Consider the following 14,671-nt stretch of genomic DNA (forward strand, 5'->3'; position numbering starts at 1 on the left):
CCCCCAGCCTCCTCGTTCAGGGGCTCCCTGTTCCCATCCCCAGAGCTCTCCTCGGAATGCCGGAGGGGCTGATAGGGGTGCCCCTAACCCTTTATTTGTTTACTTGGTGAGCCGGGGCCATGGGTCACGTTTGCCAATGTGGGTCACTGACCAGGCCCCAGGGCCAGTGCTGCCCAGGCTCAGGTGGGGCAGGGCCCCCTCCCCGCTGGGGGCCGCGCTGACCGCTCCCTTCCCTGGCCAGGCGTTTGTGATCTCCTTCACGTCCGACTTCATCCCTCGCCTGGTGTACCTCTACATGTACAGTGAGAACGGGACCATGCACGGCTTCGTCAACCACACCCTCTCTTCCTTCAACGTCAGCGACTTCCAGAACGGCACAGCCCCCAACGACCCCCTGGACCTGGGCTATGAAGTGCAGATCTGCAGGTACCGCCCAGCGACTCTCTTTTTTTTTTTTTTAACATGTTTATTTGGCTGCTCCAGGTTTTAGTTGCACCATGTGAGACCTAGTTCCCTGACCAGGGATAAAACCCAGGCACTGGGAGCTCAGAGCCTGCGCTGCCGGCCTTCCAGGGAAATCCCTAACAACTCTCTTTAAAGAGCCTCATTTGGTGGGCTTCTGGAAAAACCCCAATTCAAGCCAGAATTCTTTCTGGGCAAATCACAGAACAGCTCAGTCTTGATTCAGAGGAAGGAGAGAGAGAGACCCCTGGGTTGGAGGTGGTGGTGGTTGTCGCTTGCCTCTCAGGCGGGTGTGGCTCTGCAGCCCCATGCACTGCAGCTGCCTGTGCTTCACCATCGGATGGAGGTAGGAGGCGACCTATCGTGTCCGTTACCTAAGAAGTCCATGCGAGCTTCAGGCACGGCTGGATCCAGGGGCTGCCGTTTGTCATCCAGCCCCGTTCTGACACTGTCTCTCAACATGCTTCCTGCACGTTGGCACTGTTTTCTGGCAGGCAGAAGGGAATCCCCCAGCAGTCCTCTCTACTCAAAAGCCCTGGTGGGAAGAATATTTCTTTCCCACAAGTCAGCATAAGTCCTAGGATTGAGTCTCACTGACCTGCCTTCGGTCACAGGCCCCTCCTTGAACCAATCACAGTTGCCAGAGTGTGGGGCCTCTCTTTGGCTAGGTCTGGGCTGGGTGCCAGGGTGTGGGGTTGTGGCCATAGATTTGGGGGCATCTTGAGGAAAACTGGGGTTTTCAAACAAGGGGTCATGAATGCTAGGTGGGCAAAAGCAGCAGATACCTGAGACGGTCATTCAGAGCAGGCAGGGAGAGCCCCAGGAGAGACGGAGGCAGACGTGGGGTGTGGATGGTGGGGCGAGGGCTGCCCCAGGAGAGACGGGGGCAGGGGTGGGGTGTGGGTGGTGGGGCGAGGGCTGCCCCAGGAGAGACGGGGGCAGGCGTGGGGTGTGGGGGGTGGGGCGAGGGGCACAGCCAGGCCTGGCCATTCATTGCGCCTCTTCCAGGGGCCAGCCTGGCAGGGTTAGGGGCTGGGGGCTCGGGTCTGGGGACTCGGGAACAGGCAACATGAACCCTGCTGTCCAGGGACCTTGTACAGGGGGCAGCAGAAGCGTAAACAGATCCAGTTAAACGCGTAATAGTAGCTGGAAGCCTAGGGGAAGGGTGGGGGCATGGGGGCCGTTCCAGGGAGAAGGCATGTGGGTGAAAGCAGGGTGATGGGCACGGATGGGCTCTAGAGCGCACAGCGTAAAGGCCCAGCGTGGTGGACAGTGAAACCGAGGGATCGGGCCAGGGCCCCATATCCCGGCTCAGGAAACAGGACTGCGGTGTGATGGGCCCCGGGCTGAGATGAGGCTGAGGGCAGGGGCAGAGTGGAGGCCGTGTGGCCACAGCTTGGTTAGTATCCTCTGACAGTCTAAACAGCCTGAGACTCAGAACAGGAAGACCTCAGGGACCAAGACACGCGTCACAAAGCCGGAGTGGCGGAGCGCGGCCCTTTCTGTGTAGGGCGGAGTTTACTCCAAGCCTGTGTACTGTTACTGTGCACCTCGCTCTGTGAGGCCCGCCTGTCTGTCTTCATACCCTTGACCTGGCAGCAGGCTGTGGAGGAGGCTGCCGGGGTCCAGGGTACTGACAGCAATGAGCAGTAGCTCATGGCTGCAAAAGAAAAACAAAACACAAAAACAAAGCAAACAACAGCAAAAAACAGGTCCAAGAAATGGAAAACAGCACACCTGGGGTCACTGGAACCAGCAGGCAGGCCCACCCCGTGTAGGTGCCGCTGGTGACTTTGAACAGCACCTGTGCCCCGGTGACCACTCCCCACCCAGGGATTAAACTACAAGACGTGCTGTGTGCTCCGAGTCAGGGCAGGGACTGCACTTACTCTGAGACCCATACAGCGGTGAAAATGAACAAGTTGGAGCCAGGCCTGCCAATGAAAGAGGGCAGACGACACGTAAATACCCAACACGACACGCTGCCTGCTGTTCAGAGGCCCACCACCGCATGTTTCAGGGCACACAGATGTGAGCAAATACATCAAGAAGAGGCTGGGTGAGCTGCTCCAACTCCTGCGTGGCCACCGTGGGCAGGGTCGGCCTGGAGAGCTGGGGGTCCCTTCCTCCCCGTCATCAGCAGGCCTGGGCTCCAGAGACCCCTGAGCTTCCAGTCCAGCCCCCTGCTCGCCTCTCTTGCTTTGTTTGAATGCCCCACGCCAAGAACACGCTCAGGCTGACCTATTTAACTCAAAATGAATTTCAGAGAAGAATGATTTAGAACAAAGAAGGCAGGGAGGTAGGTGGTCGTTTTATTACAAATCCCCTCAAAAGGTCAGTGTTGGTGTTTACAGGGTAAGCGTTGGTTTTCGAGAATGGGCCCCCGGGCACCCAGGCCTCTGAAGTAGCCCCCTATCCGAGCATTGGCAGGAATCCTGACCATGCAGCAGGGGGCCAGCAGGAGGGCTGAGGAAAGAGGGCAAAGACCCCGGGGGTTTTGTGGGGGGTTGTTTTTCGGGTTTCTGGCCACGCCGGGTCGTAGTCGAGGCGTGCGGGACCCTCAGTCTTCCCTGCCGCATGCCGGGTCTCAGTTGCAGCAGGTGAAGTATAGCCCCTGACCAAGGATCGAACCTGAGCCCCGAGCACTGGAAGCACAGACTCTTAGCTCCTGGGCCACCCAAACACCCCCTTTTTAAGTGAGATGCTTGCTACCTTTCCCCCACAGAGGTGGAAGGTCGTGGGCCAGCCCTCTCTGCTCCCTGGAACTCTGGCTTTAGTCAGGCCCATCTGTCTGTTGGCCACGATTAAGTCCTGTGAGTGCTGTGAGCTCCACGCTGCTAGCTGCTGCTGGTCAAGCCACCTCCCAGGGTAGTCGGCTGCAGGTGGAGCAGCACCCAGCCCAGCCTGCAGCCGTGGGTATAAAAAAAGCAGCTGAGAGCTGTGATCACCGCTACCATTCATCACTACACTGAAACAGGCATGGTCTCATTGAATGCTCACAGCAGTTCCAGAGAGGGCATTATCGTCCCCGGCTGGGGGAGCTTGCAGGCTGAGTGCAAGAGCTGAGCCAGGAAAACAGCAAGATCATCTCTGACAGAGATCAGTGCAAGTGGTGGGGCTTGGCATCTGGACACGTCTATGAGTGGGCTTTGAAGTATGTGTAGGAGTTTGCCAGGTAGCACAAACACATTTCCCAGCACCCTAGTGCAGCTGGCCCTGAGCACAGAAGGAAGAGGGAGGAGCAGGTGTGTATGGCTGCTGACGGTGGGAGAGCAGTGGCCGCTTGTTCCCATAGGAGATCAGGTTGTACAACTTCTGCACGGTTCAGCAGCTGGCACCAGAGTGTGCCTTCCCCGCCCGATCCTATCTCTGGGACTGGCAACTTAGTGCTGCGCAGGCTCTCTGAGACTTCTGTCCTGTTGCCTCAGAAGACACACAGCTCTGTGGATAAGGAGGCCTGTCTGTGCCCCGACCAGCCCTAACCCCTGGAATGGGGCCTGGTGTGCAGCACTACATTCTTGTGACGTGACTAAGTGAGGGAATGCCAGACCGAGGCCCAGAGAGGTCAAGCGATGCCACAGGGACATACAGTGAGGCGAGAGCCCAGTCTGGGTCTGTACCAGGCCCACACCCGCAGAGCCAGGGGCCTCCTCTCCTGGGCCCCCAACGGGGCCCCAGCTTTTCAGTGACCGGCAGAGTGCACCTGCCGCCCGGCATCTGGAAACCGCCCTTTCTCGGAAAGAAGCCAGGGCTTTCTCAGATGGCTTTGAGGAAGCTCTTCCCACACAGAGAAGGTTGGGGTGCCCTGTTAAAACCGGGCACCCCAAATTTGGGAGCAGCTGGGGGCGCCTAGGTGGGGACAGAACCCTGGGTTCCCCTCCTTCCTCTGCCCCCACCTCGGGCATCTCTGGACCTCTGAGAAAAAGGCAGAAGTGGAGCCATGGAGGCCCCCACGCTCCCGCTGTACAAGGGGCAAAGGTGGGACCTGTGGGCCCTGGGAGTGAGCGCTGTCTCCCAGCAGGGCGTCAAGAGCCACGTCTAGGAGCCATAAGAAGAGGGGTGGGTGGATATTTTTCACAGGGAGATAAGGAGGTAACACTTGGGGGAGGTGCCCTTCAGGCACTGGGGCTGGCAGGGTGGCAGGGGACAGAATGGACCTGAACACACCAGCTGTGTGTTTAACCTCATACATGGGCTACTTTGCAGAACGTTTCATTTTTTTCCAATAGTTCCCCCACAGAGAGGGGAAAGCCTGGAGAAGCGGTTTTCACACTGGATCTCACAGCACGCGGCCTGGAATTCTGTGGACGCAGGAGGGGGCGGGTGGGTTAAGGCTCTGGTTTAGGGACCCCATCCTCTTCCACCGGAAGGCCCCACTTCCTGTGTGTGAGGAGTCTCCGGGGTGGGAGGGGGGTGCTTTTTGGTACCAAGGCTACACTGCCTTCAGAGTTTGGGATCCCCGGACAATATGGTCCCAGAGCCCCCTGCTTATGGGGACACCCCCACAGGCCTGCCCAGCCCACGTGGGCGCCGGGATCCCCTCCGGTGTGGGGAGAAGCCCCGCACACTGTGCGAGCTGGCGGGGCTGGGGGCCGTCCTGCAGGCGGCCCAGGTTCTCCTGACAGGAGCCCTGCGGCGGGGCCGGGCCCCAGCTCCTCCTGAAGACCCGCCTCGCCCCTGCAGGTACAAAGACTACCGGGAGCCACCATGGTCAGAGCACAAGTACGACATCTCCAAGGACTTCTGGGCCGTCCTGGCCGCCCGGCTGGCCTTCGTCATCGTCTTCCAGGTGCGAGGGCCTGCTCGGCTTCCGGAAGGGCTATGGGCTGAGGCGCCAAGGATGCGCTGTTGCCCAGACAAGGGTCAGGAGGGCAGGAACTGGCCGGGGTTAGGGGTTTGGAGGCTGGAGGACTCACCCTGGTCACCCCGGGGTGTGAGGTGCTGGTGACCCCAGGCCCTGGGCAAGGAGAGGCCCTAGACCCTCCTGAGTGAAAGGGCTGGCAGGGATGGGAGGTGGTCAGGGCTGGCGAGGTCCTGGCTGACACCAGCCCCCACCTCCAGCAGGCAGGGGCCCGGCCCTGCCAGGCCCAGTCTCCGGGGAGGGGAACTAACCCTGAGGCCAAGATCCAGACAGGGAAGCCAGCTGGCACGTGGCACTGGGACCCCAGCTGGGGAGGTCGTGCTGGGGTTGCCTCCGGGGTGTCCCCCTAGCCCTGGGATCCCAGGAACTGGAGTCAACCCCCAGCCCTTCCCCTTCTACACATTGTGGCCCCCTCCAGGACCCCCAGCCCCCAAGGCCCCCCGCCTCAACCACCAGCCTTCCACAACCCACTGCAGTCAGACTAGTGTCTGGGGCCCAGGTCCCCAGAAGCTGAGCCTGAGATGAGGATTCTGGTGCAAATGGGTTATTGAGGGAAGGCCTTGTTGCGGGGCGGTGGGTGGGGGTGGTGCTCAGCAGGAAGGGGGCCCAAGCGTGAATCCTGCCACACAAGCGGGCCCACCTTGATGCAGGAGAGTGCCTGGTCTGCCCACGTGGCCCTGCATTGGCTTCAGGCAGGGACCAGGGAGACAGAAGGAGGCAGTTCCCTGCAGACAGGCAGCTGTGAGAGTCAGCGGCCACAGCTGAGGGCTGGGAACGTCAACCAAGAAAGATGACGGGGGTTGAGGCTGGGTGGGGGGGGACCCGGCACCCTCCATGACCAGTAGACTAACTCAGTCACACGTGCTCACAAGTGCTGGTCAGATGGAAGTTTGAAAACTTTCCATCAGTCTGTGAAAGCCAACTCGTCTGCATTCTACAGACCAGAAATGTAAGCAGGGAGGCAGCTGGCATGGATTCAGGGCAATCCTGGGAGGCCTGACAAAGGGCAGAAGGGCCTGCGGAGTCCTCAGAGATGGCTTAAGCCCCATTTGTTTTGTGTTCTTTGCATTTTAACTACTTTCCCTTGAAGCCTTAGCACTTCTTGTATTTAGTGATGAGTAACTCATTCCCTGGTAGCTCAGTTGGTAAAGAATCTGCCTGCAATGCAGGAGACCCTGGTTCAATTCCTGGGTCGGGAAGTTCCCCTGGAGAAGGCATGGGCTACCCACTACAGTATTCTTGGGCTTCCCTGGTGGCTCAGATGGTAAAGAATCCACTCGAAATGCGGGAGACCTGGTTTCAATCCCTGGGTCAGGAAGATTCCCTGGAGGAGGGAATGGCAACCTGCTCCAGTATTCTGGAGAATCCCATGGACAGAGGAGCCTGGTGGGCTACAGTCCATGGGGTTGCAAAGAGTCCAACACGAGTGAGTGACTAAGCATGCACTGAGGATGGAAAGAAAGAGGAGCCCTCTTAACTGCTGGAAGGAGTGTAAAAGGGTGCCTTGGCTACAGTCCGTGGGGTCCCAAAGCATCGGACACGACCGAGTGACTGAGCACAACCAATCAGATCATTTCTTAAGCCTGGAGATTGAGAATCATGCAGACAAGAGGGCCCACTTCCAGTCTCATCTATGACCTCCCGGGAAACCAAGGCCGGGGAGGTGCAGGGTGTATCTGAGGTCACAGGGCTGGGGTGATGGGTGGGGCAAGGTGCTGTTCGTTGAGGGGCAGGGGGAGGTGGGAGTGTTTCCGGGGTTGCCCTTCCCAGCCCCCCGACGCTGACTCTCCTTCCAGAACCTGGTCATGTTCATGAGCGACTTTGTGGACTGGGTCATCCCCGACATCCCCAAGGACATCAGCCAGCAGATTCACAAAGAGAAGGTGCTCATGGTGGAGCTGTTCATGCGCGAGGAGCAGGGCAAGCAGCAGCTGCTGGACACGTGGATGGAGAAGGACCGGAAGAAGGCGGAGCCCTGCAACAACCACAGCCCCGCCCCCGCCGCCCCACCCCCGCCCCCGCCCCCGGACGGCCCTGACTTCCCCGGAGGCTCCCTGTAGCCGCTGGGCAGCCCCAGCCACGCGCACACTCTCCCTCCTGGGCAGGGGGCTTCTCACACCCACCTGGCCCCGGGGCTCCTGGGTTTGTGGCAAACCTGGAAAACCGCCTTCTAGTAGGACAGCGTTTCTCCATCTTTTTCTACTTTGTTTTGTTTTGTTTTCTCTTGTTTTTGCACAAAACCATTCTGCAGGGATCCTGTTATGCTTAGTGTTCAGCGATAATCAAAACGATTGCTGGGGGCAGGGTGGTGCAGCAGGTGCAGGTGTTTTGTGAGGCTTGGAGCCTGGGGTCTCCTTGGCAGTTGGGAGGTGAGCCCCCAGAAGTCATCTTCTTTAAACCCTCCTGATGCCTTCAGAAAGGTGAGGTGGCATTCCAAGGCATCAGGCAAAAGCTGGTGAGAGATTTGAGGGCAAACAGAGAAATGGATGAGGGATAACGATATTGACACCCGTTCCAAACGGCGTCACCTGTCTCTAGGTCGAGAAAGCCAGACTGTTTCATCGCCTTTTCCTTCCACGGGTTCAGAAACCGAGAGACTGCTCAAAGTGAAAGGTGCCCTGGCTGTGTCTCGCTCAGATGGCCCGGGAGCCCCCGACTCCCTCAGAGAATCGGCAGGGTGCAGGCATTCTGCGTAAGCAGTGACGGCCCCCCTGGGGTCCCCACCGTCAGCCATGTGCCTCCCCCCACCATAGTGAAAGAGGAGATGGTAGTTGTCAGTTGGTGTCTGACTCTGAGACCCCCTGAACAGTAGCCTGCCAGGCTTCCCTGTCCATGGAATTCTCCAGGCAAGAATACTGGAGTGGGTGGCTGTTCCCTTCGTCAGGGGACCTTCCTGACCCAGGGATCGAATCTGGGTCTCCTGCGTTGCAGGCAGATTCTTCACCGTCTAAGCCTCCAGGGAAGCCCACAGGGTGACAGGAAAGTGAGCAGTGAGAGACTGTGGCCTCGGAGGCCCCTCTGCAGACAGCGTCAGGGTTTCAGGAAGTCTTAAGGCTTCCGGGGGTACTTTCGCAGCTCCAGCATATTTATTGGGTTTGTTTGTTTAAATCAGTTCTACAGCGGATGTAAGGGTTTTTTCTCTGTAGCTCACAGGTGGAAGGCGTTCATTCTATTAGCTAACCAAATATCATTGAGAGGAATTTAAACTACTGTTACTACCAAAGATTTTTATTAATAAAGGCTTCTATTTTGGTAACACTTCTCTATATTTTTACTTACAGGAATGTTACTGTTGGAAATTATTTTTAAAAACTTGTAAAAACAAACCTCATAGCTGATAGGAATGGTCTCAACTTACAGCCCCATTATACTAACTGATGATCTGAAATTTCTCAAGCACGCAGAGAAACGTAAGAGAAATGTTCCAGCAAAGGGAGGGGCGAAGACACGACCGTGTTTGTCTTGAACATGTGGTTGGTGAGCGCGGACATTCCCGTAAGCTGTCGATTACGAGGGACGTCCGCGGGTGTCATAGCTTTTTGTTATTTGCTAAAATCATGCCATCTGATGCTTCTGCTTTCTCTTGTACAGTAAGTAGTTTGAAATGGGGTTTTTGTATATAAACATTGTATTAAAAATGAGGTGATTACCAAATATCCTTTTATGGAAACCATTTCTTTTTTAAAAAGTGAATGCACAGTTTCACAGAGACTGAGCATGCGTCTGAATAAATTCGTATGCGGGACATCTTCCTTCCAAGCCCTGTCCACGTGACTTCTGCTCCCAGAAACTCAAGGGGCCAACCCCAGAGCCCCCTCATGATTGGACCTGCAAACTCAGGGAACTCGTAAGCCTCCGTTTCCTCGACGCAGGACACCGGCCCATTCTGATGTTCTTGGGACCTTGTCCGAGAGTATGTGATGTGCATGGCTGTGCGGGTCTGTGCGTGCACGTGTGACTGTGCCTGTGTATGTGTCTCTGCGTTGCTTTGTCTACACCTATGCGCAATTGAAGCCAGAAGGAGAAGGGGGTGGCAGAGGAAGAGATGGTTAGATGTCATCACTGACTCACTGGACATGAGTCTGAGCAAACTCCGGGCGATGGTGAAGGACAGGGAAGCCTGGCGTGCTGCAGTGGGTCACAAAGAGTTGGACACGACTGACTGCCTGAACAACAGCAATGCATGCATGTACACGTATGTGGGGTGGGGGGTGGGCACAGCTTTCCAGCCGCCTCCTCCATGATCCCCGAATCCTGACCCCTGGTCCCGCCAACCCGACAGAGTAGTACTGAAGATTTCGTGGACCTAAAATTGCCCCCAAACCTTTAGGGGACCATCCCAGGATTGCCAGTGTGTTTTCTTTTTTCCTATTAATTATTTCGCTAGATCTTTGTTGTGGCATGTGGACCCTTAGTTGCGGCATGTGGGATCCAGTTCCCTGACCAGGGATCAAACCCAGGCCCCCTGCATGGAAGCATGGGGTCTTAGCCACTGGGCCATCAGGGAAGTCCCGCCAGTGTTTTCATTTGGGCAAGTGGGGACACTTTTTCTTTAACCCGTCACCTATAATCCCCCTCATTTCTTGAAAGAAAGACTCTCTTTTGCATCCAAACATCAGTGAGGCCTCAACCCGCAGGACTGCAGGGCACCCCTGGTGCTGCTGTGTCCCCAAGGAAGTCTCAGCAAACCCGAGCCCAAGAGGCCCTGGCTGCCCGCCATCAAGAGCATCCTTCTAAAGCTTGAGGGCGGCTCCCAGGGCCAGCATCGACCCTCCCCTATCATGGGGCCTCCCAGGGGCCTGAGAGGCTCACAGGGGACCTTTAGCCCCTCCGGGTTGTGAAGAAACCTCTCAGAGTGGGGCGGTGACCCCCCTCCAAGAGCACAGGGCTCCCTGACAGCCAGAGCTTACAGACACGCATCCCTGCAACGTTCAAGAAGCAGCCATGGGCAAAGCAGACACAGCCCTGTCCCTCAAGGGTGACCCCTTGCAGCAGGCGTCAGATGCGGGGCGAGAAAATGCACCCCAGCACAGGATCATCTCAGAGGAAGGAAGGGGTGCTGATGAAAATATGATGGGTGTGGCCGAGGGTCACTCAGAGTGATCGAGTTGAGCAGGAAGGCCCCCAGAGTCTGAGCAGGGAGGGGCCAGAATACAAAAGCCTGGAGAAAGGCTGGGGATTCCAGCAGCAGCAGCAGGGACAAAGGCCCTGAGGCAGTGGCGTGCTGGGCAGGTTATAGGAGCAGCGAGAAGTTCATCACGTCTGGGGGCCTCAGGGCAGGAGGTGAGGAATCAGGAACCAGCATGCACCAGGCGCCCCCTGCCTGCCCTGGCTCCCTGAGGGTTTCAACCTTGGCGGTAAGTCCACGGCAGGGGCTGGCAGCCTCCACCAGGGCAGGGATGGAGCTGACTCACACATCTCGAGATCTTGGTGGTGTGGGTGGAGACTGCAGAGGGGTTGGGAGCCAGAGAGGAGAGATGCAGAAATTCAGGTGAGCGATGTAGGCCTTGGACAAGGGAGGGAGGAAGTTGGGGGGGGGGGGCGGTGGGGCGGGGAGCCACCAGATTAACTTCACAAAGACCTGGGCTCTGGCAGCAAAAGGACCCCCAGAGATGAGCTGGGCAGCTGGCACTATTGTTTCACAGACAGGCACAGTGGGGCCCAGAGAGGGTCAGGGCTCCACTCTGGTCTCACCGCAAGCTGGCCCCACAGGGCCCCCTCAGACCCAGGACCCTGGCACCCGGTGCTGGACGGTTTCTGCTCCTGGTCCCTGGAATGGAGTGGCAGGAGCGGGGCAGGGCTGAGCCCCGAGCACAGACAGTGAAGGACTGGGGCTCATGGGGGCCTGAGGCCCGGGGCGGGGTCCCTCATGCCAATGATTGACCCTGAAGGTGAAGGCTGCCTCGAGCTGCGACCAGCCTAAGACACCACTTAGGTTTGGTCCAGTGCTCGTTAAATCTTCTTAATTTAATATGCAAAAAGGGCCTCCCTGGTGGCTCAGACGGTAGTCTGCCTGCAGTGCAGGAGACCCAGGTTTGATCCCTGGGTCAGGAAGATCCCCTGGAGAAGGGAATGGCAATGCACTCCAGGATTCTTGCCTGGAGAATCCCATGGACAGAGGAGCCTGGCAGGCCACAGTCCATGGAGTCGCGAAGAGTCGGACATGACTGACTGACTGATGTTTTCACTTTTCAGTATACAGAAAACTGCACAGATCTTGAGTATACATTCAACTGCCACAACACACACACACCTCTGTAACTGGCACCCCAGAAGCCTCCCTTGGTGCTCCTTTCTGGTCACCCCTCCTCACCCAGCTGTGACCCTGGTCCCTACCCACTGTCCTGACTTCAGCAGCTGGTTTGAAAGAGGAGAGTGAAAAAGTTGGCTTAAAGCTCAACATTCAGAAAACTAAGATCATGGCATCTGGTCCCATCACTTCACGGCAAATGGATGGGGAAACAGTGGCAGGCTGTTTTGGGGGGCTCCAAAATCACTGCAGATGGTGACTGCAGCCATGAAATTAGAAGATGCTTACTCCTTGGAAGAAAAGCTATGACCAACCTAGACAGCATATTAAAAAGAAGAAACATTACTTTGCCAGTAAAGGTCCATCTAGTCAAAGCTATGGTTCTTCCAATAGTCACATATGGATGTGAGAGTCGGACTATAAAGAAGGCTGAGCGCCGAAGAATTGATGCTTTTGAACTATGGTGTTGGAGAAGACTCTTAGAGTCCCATGGACTGCAAGGAGAGCAAATCAGTCCATCCTAAAGGAGATCAGTCCTGAATATTCACTGGAAGGACTGATGCTGAAGCTGAAACTTCAACTCTGGCCACCTGATGCCAAGAACTGTCTCATTGGAAAAGACCCTGATGCTGGGAAAGATTGAGGGCACGAGGAGAAGGGGACGACAGAGGATGAGATGGTTGGATGGCATCACCGATTCAAGGGACATGAGTTTGAGTAAACCCCTGGAGTTGGTGATGGACAGGGAGGCCTGGCCTGCGGCAGTCCGTGGAGTCAACTGAGGGCTGAACTGAATTGAACTGAATTTGCCTGTTTTCACTTGTGGGTGGCTGCTGCCCTCTGCTGGCTACCTGTGGGAGCTGCACCTGGGGATGGACAAGATCCAGCACTTGAGTCCTTGTGCTGGTTATCTGTTCGCTGCCCTGCAAATGACCATGACCTTAGTGACTTACTACAGCAACGTACTGTCTTACAGTTCTGTAAGCCAGACGTCTGACACAGGCCTCACAGAGCTAAGATGAAGGTGTAGGCGGGGCTGCACCCTTCCCACCACCTCCAGCCACCGCAGCCAGTCTCTCCCACAGCTGTCTCTCCAGCTCGAGGACCTGGCTTGGCCTGACTCCCTGGGATGACCCAAGGTGACCTCCCCCCACCTCAGAGTCCTTCATCTTCACCACACCTGCAAAGTCGTTCCCGCCACGTAAATTGACTCATTCACAAAGTCCGGGAATTGGAATCGGACACCTTGGGGCCATTGTTCTGTCCACCATGTACCCCCGCCGCCAGGGAAAAACCTAACTACCTCCAAGCAAAGCCCCCACAGTCCCCAGATATCTATGGAAAGGCTTCATCAGGAATGAGAGAGATCAAAACAAACAGGAGGAGGAGGAGCCTGGGGGGTACACTGAGACGACACAAGAGAAGAAAGAAAAGCAACTCGGTTCATCATCCTTGGGAGTAAAGACCAATGCGCAGGGGAGTCCCAGGTGGTGCAGTGGTAAGGAGTCCACCGGCCGTTGCCCGGAGAATCCCATGGACAGAGGAGCCTGGGGGGCCGTGGTCCGTGAGGTTACGAAAGAGTGGGCGTGGTTGAGCGCGCGCAGGTAGCGCGGCTCACGCGTTTTCAGCGCCGCGCAGTGCTCCGCCCTGTGAGTGAGACTCAACCCACCGTCGCTCACGGCGTCTGCTTTGGTGGGCAACTTACTACAATTGCAAGCCACACTGCTGAGCTCTCCTGCATGAGCCGGTCACTGCGGCAGTTCCTCTAGGACGACTGGCTGCTTGTCTTTGAAAGGCTCACAAGCTGGGAATGACTCGTATATTTAAAATGGTCAGGGGGAAGCGAAGAATATCTGTGAGAGGAGAATATTACATGGAATTCAAATTTCAGTCTCTACGAACAAACTATTATTGGACCATAAAAAAAAAAGACCAGTGTGCCTCCATGAAACCAGAAAAAGATGCTATTTTCTTTCTTTTTTTAAAGAGGAAATGCGAATGAAAGGAAAATACAAAAACTAGACTTCACCAAAATTTAAAATCTGGGGGGAGGGGGAGGGTCGGAGGATACCCAGCTGAATGAAATGGCAGTTCACAAAACTGGAGAAAATAACGGCAAATCATATTTCTGATAAGAGACTTATATCTGGAATATCCGAGGATCCCCTACAACTCAGCAACAAAAAGACCAGCAACCCAGTTAAAAGTGGACAGACAGCTTGACTAGACATTTCTCCAAAGACGTACAAGTGGTCAACAAGCTCATGAGAAGATGCTCAACATCACTGGTTACCAGGGAACCAGAAATCAAACCCACAAGACAGCACGGCACACCCCCTAGGATGCCTAAGATCCAAACCAGAAGATGATAAGACATGCTGGGGGCGTGGAGAAATGGAACCCTAGCGCTTTGCCGGGAGAAATGTGAACTGCTGCAGCCACTGTGGGAAAAACTCTGATGGTTCCTCAGCAAAATGAAACAGAAGGACTGTGCGATCCAGTAATTCCACTTCTGGGCACAGAAACAAAAGAATCTGGAGCAGGGACTCATCCCGGTTTACTCGTGTTCACCTACGGCTTCACAGGGACTTCCCGATGGTCAGCTCACAGGGGAAGAGAAGACTAAGGCGTGGCTCATGGGTGGCTTTACACGACGCACTGACAGCCCCCAGAGGTGGATGGTCCCAGCTCGGCAGCCCCTCTCTGGGGCGTCCCGGAGGGACAGTGGAGAGAAAGAAAGCCTCCCAGGGGGCAGAGCTTCAGTCAGAACACCTGAAGGGGTGAGAAGAGGTCTGGGAGAGCTGGGGGAGAGTTGTTCCAGGAGCTATTTGACATCTGTAGACACATCACCCGATAACAGAATTTTTCAAGCATCCATGAAACACTTGCCAAGACAGACCACATGCTGGGCCTTAAAACAAGCTCAACAAGTTTAAAAGACTTGAAACCATGCAGAGCGTGTTCTCTGACTGTAATGGAATCAACCTATAAAAGGGACTAACAACAGAAACCCATGCTGACTCACTGCTCTCTCGGGTCCGACTCTGGGACACCACGGACTGTAACCTGCCAGGCACTTCTGTCCATAGTATCTTCCA

General features: G+C 56.0%; 1 protein-coding gene across 12 annotated transcripts in view; it reads left to right on the top strand.

Moving 5' to 3' along the window:
• ANO1 (anoctamin 1) overlaps positions 1–8,977 on the top strand; it is a 192,726-nt gene extending 183,749 nt beyond the window's left edge. For all 12 annotated transcript variants that reach the window (XM_042238202.1, XM_060404121.1, XM_027959873.3 and 9 more), the window contains 3 exons: positions 242–426; positions 5,146–5,251; positions 7,120–8,977. In XM_042238202.1, the coding sequence (XP_042094136.1) occupies positions 242–426; positions 5,146–5,251; positions 7,120–7,383 (555 nt within the window). In that variant the 3' untranslated portion in view covers positions 7,384–8,977. The remainder of the gene's footprint in view (positions 1–241; positions 427–5,145; positions 5,252–7,119) is intronic.
• The last annotated feature ends 5,694 nt before the right edge of the window (positions 8,978–14,671 follow it).

The sequence above is a fragment of the Ovis aries genome, chromosome 21 (genome assembly GCF_016772045.2).
Source record: "Ovis aries strain OAR_USU_Benz2616 breed Rambouillet chromosome 21, ARS-UI_Ramb_v3.0, whole genome shotgun sequence".
Taxonomy (NCBI): Eukaryota; Metazoa; Chordata; class Mammalia; order Artiodactyla; family Bovidae; genus Ovis; species Ovis aries.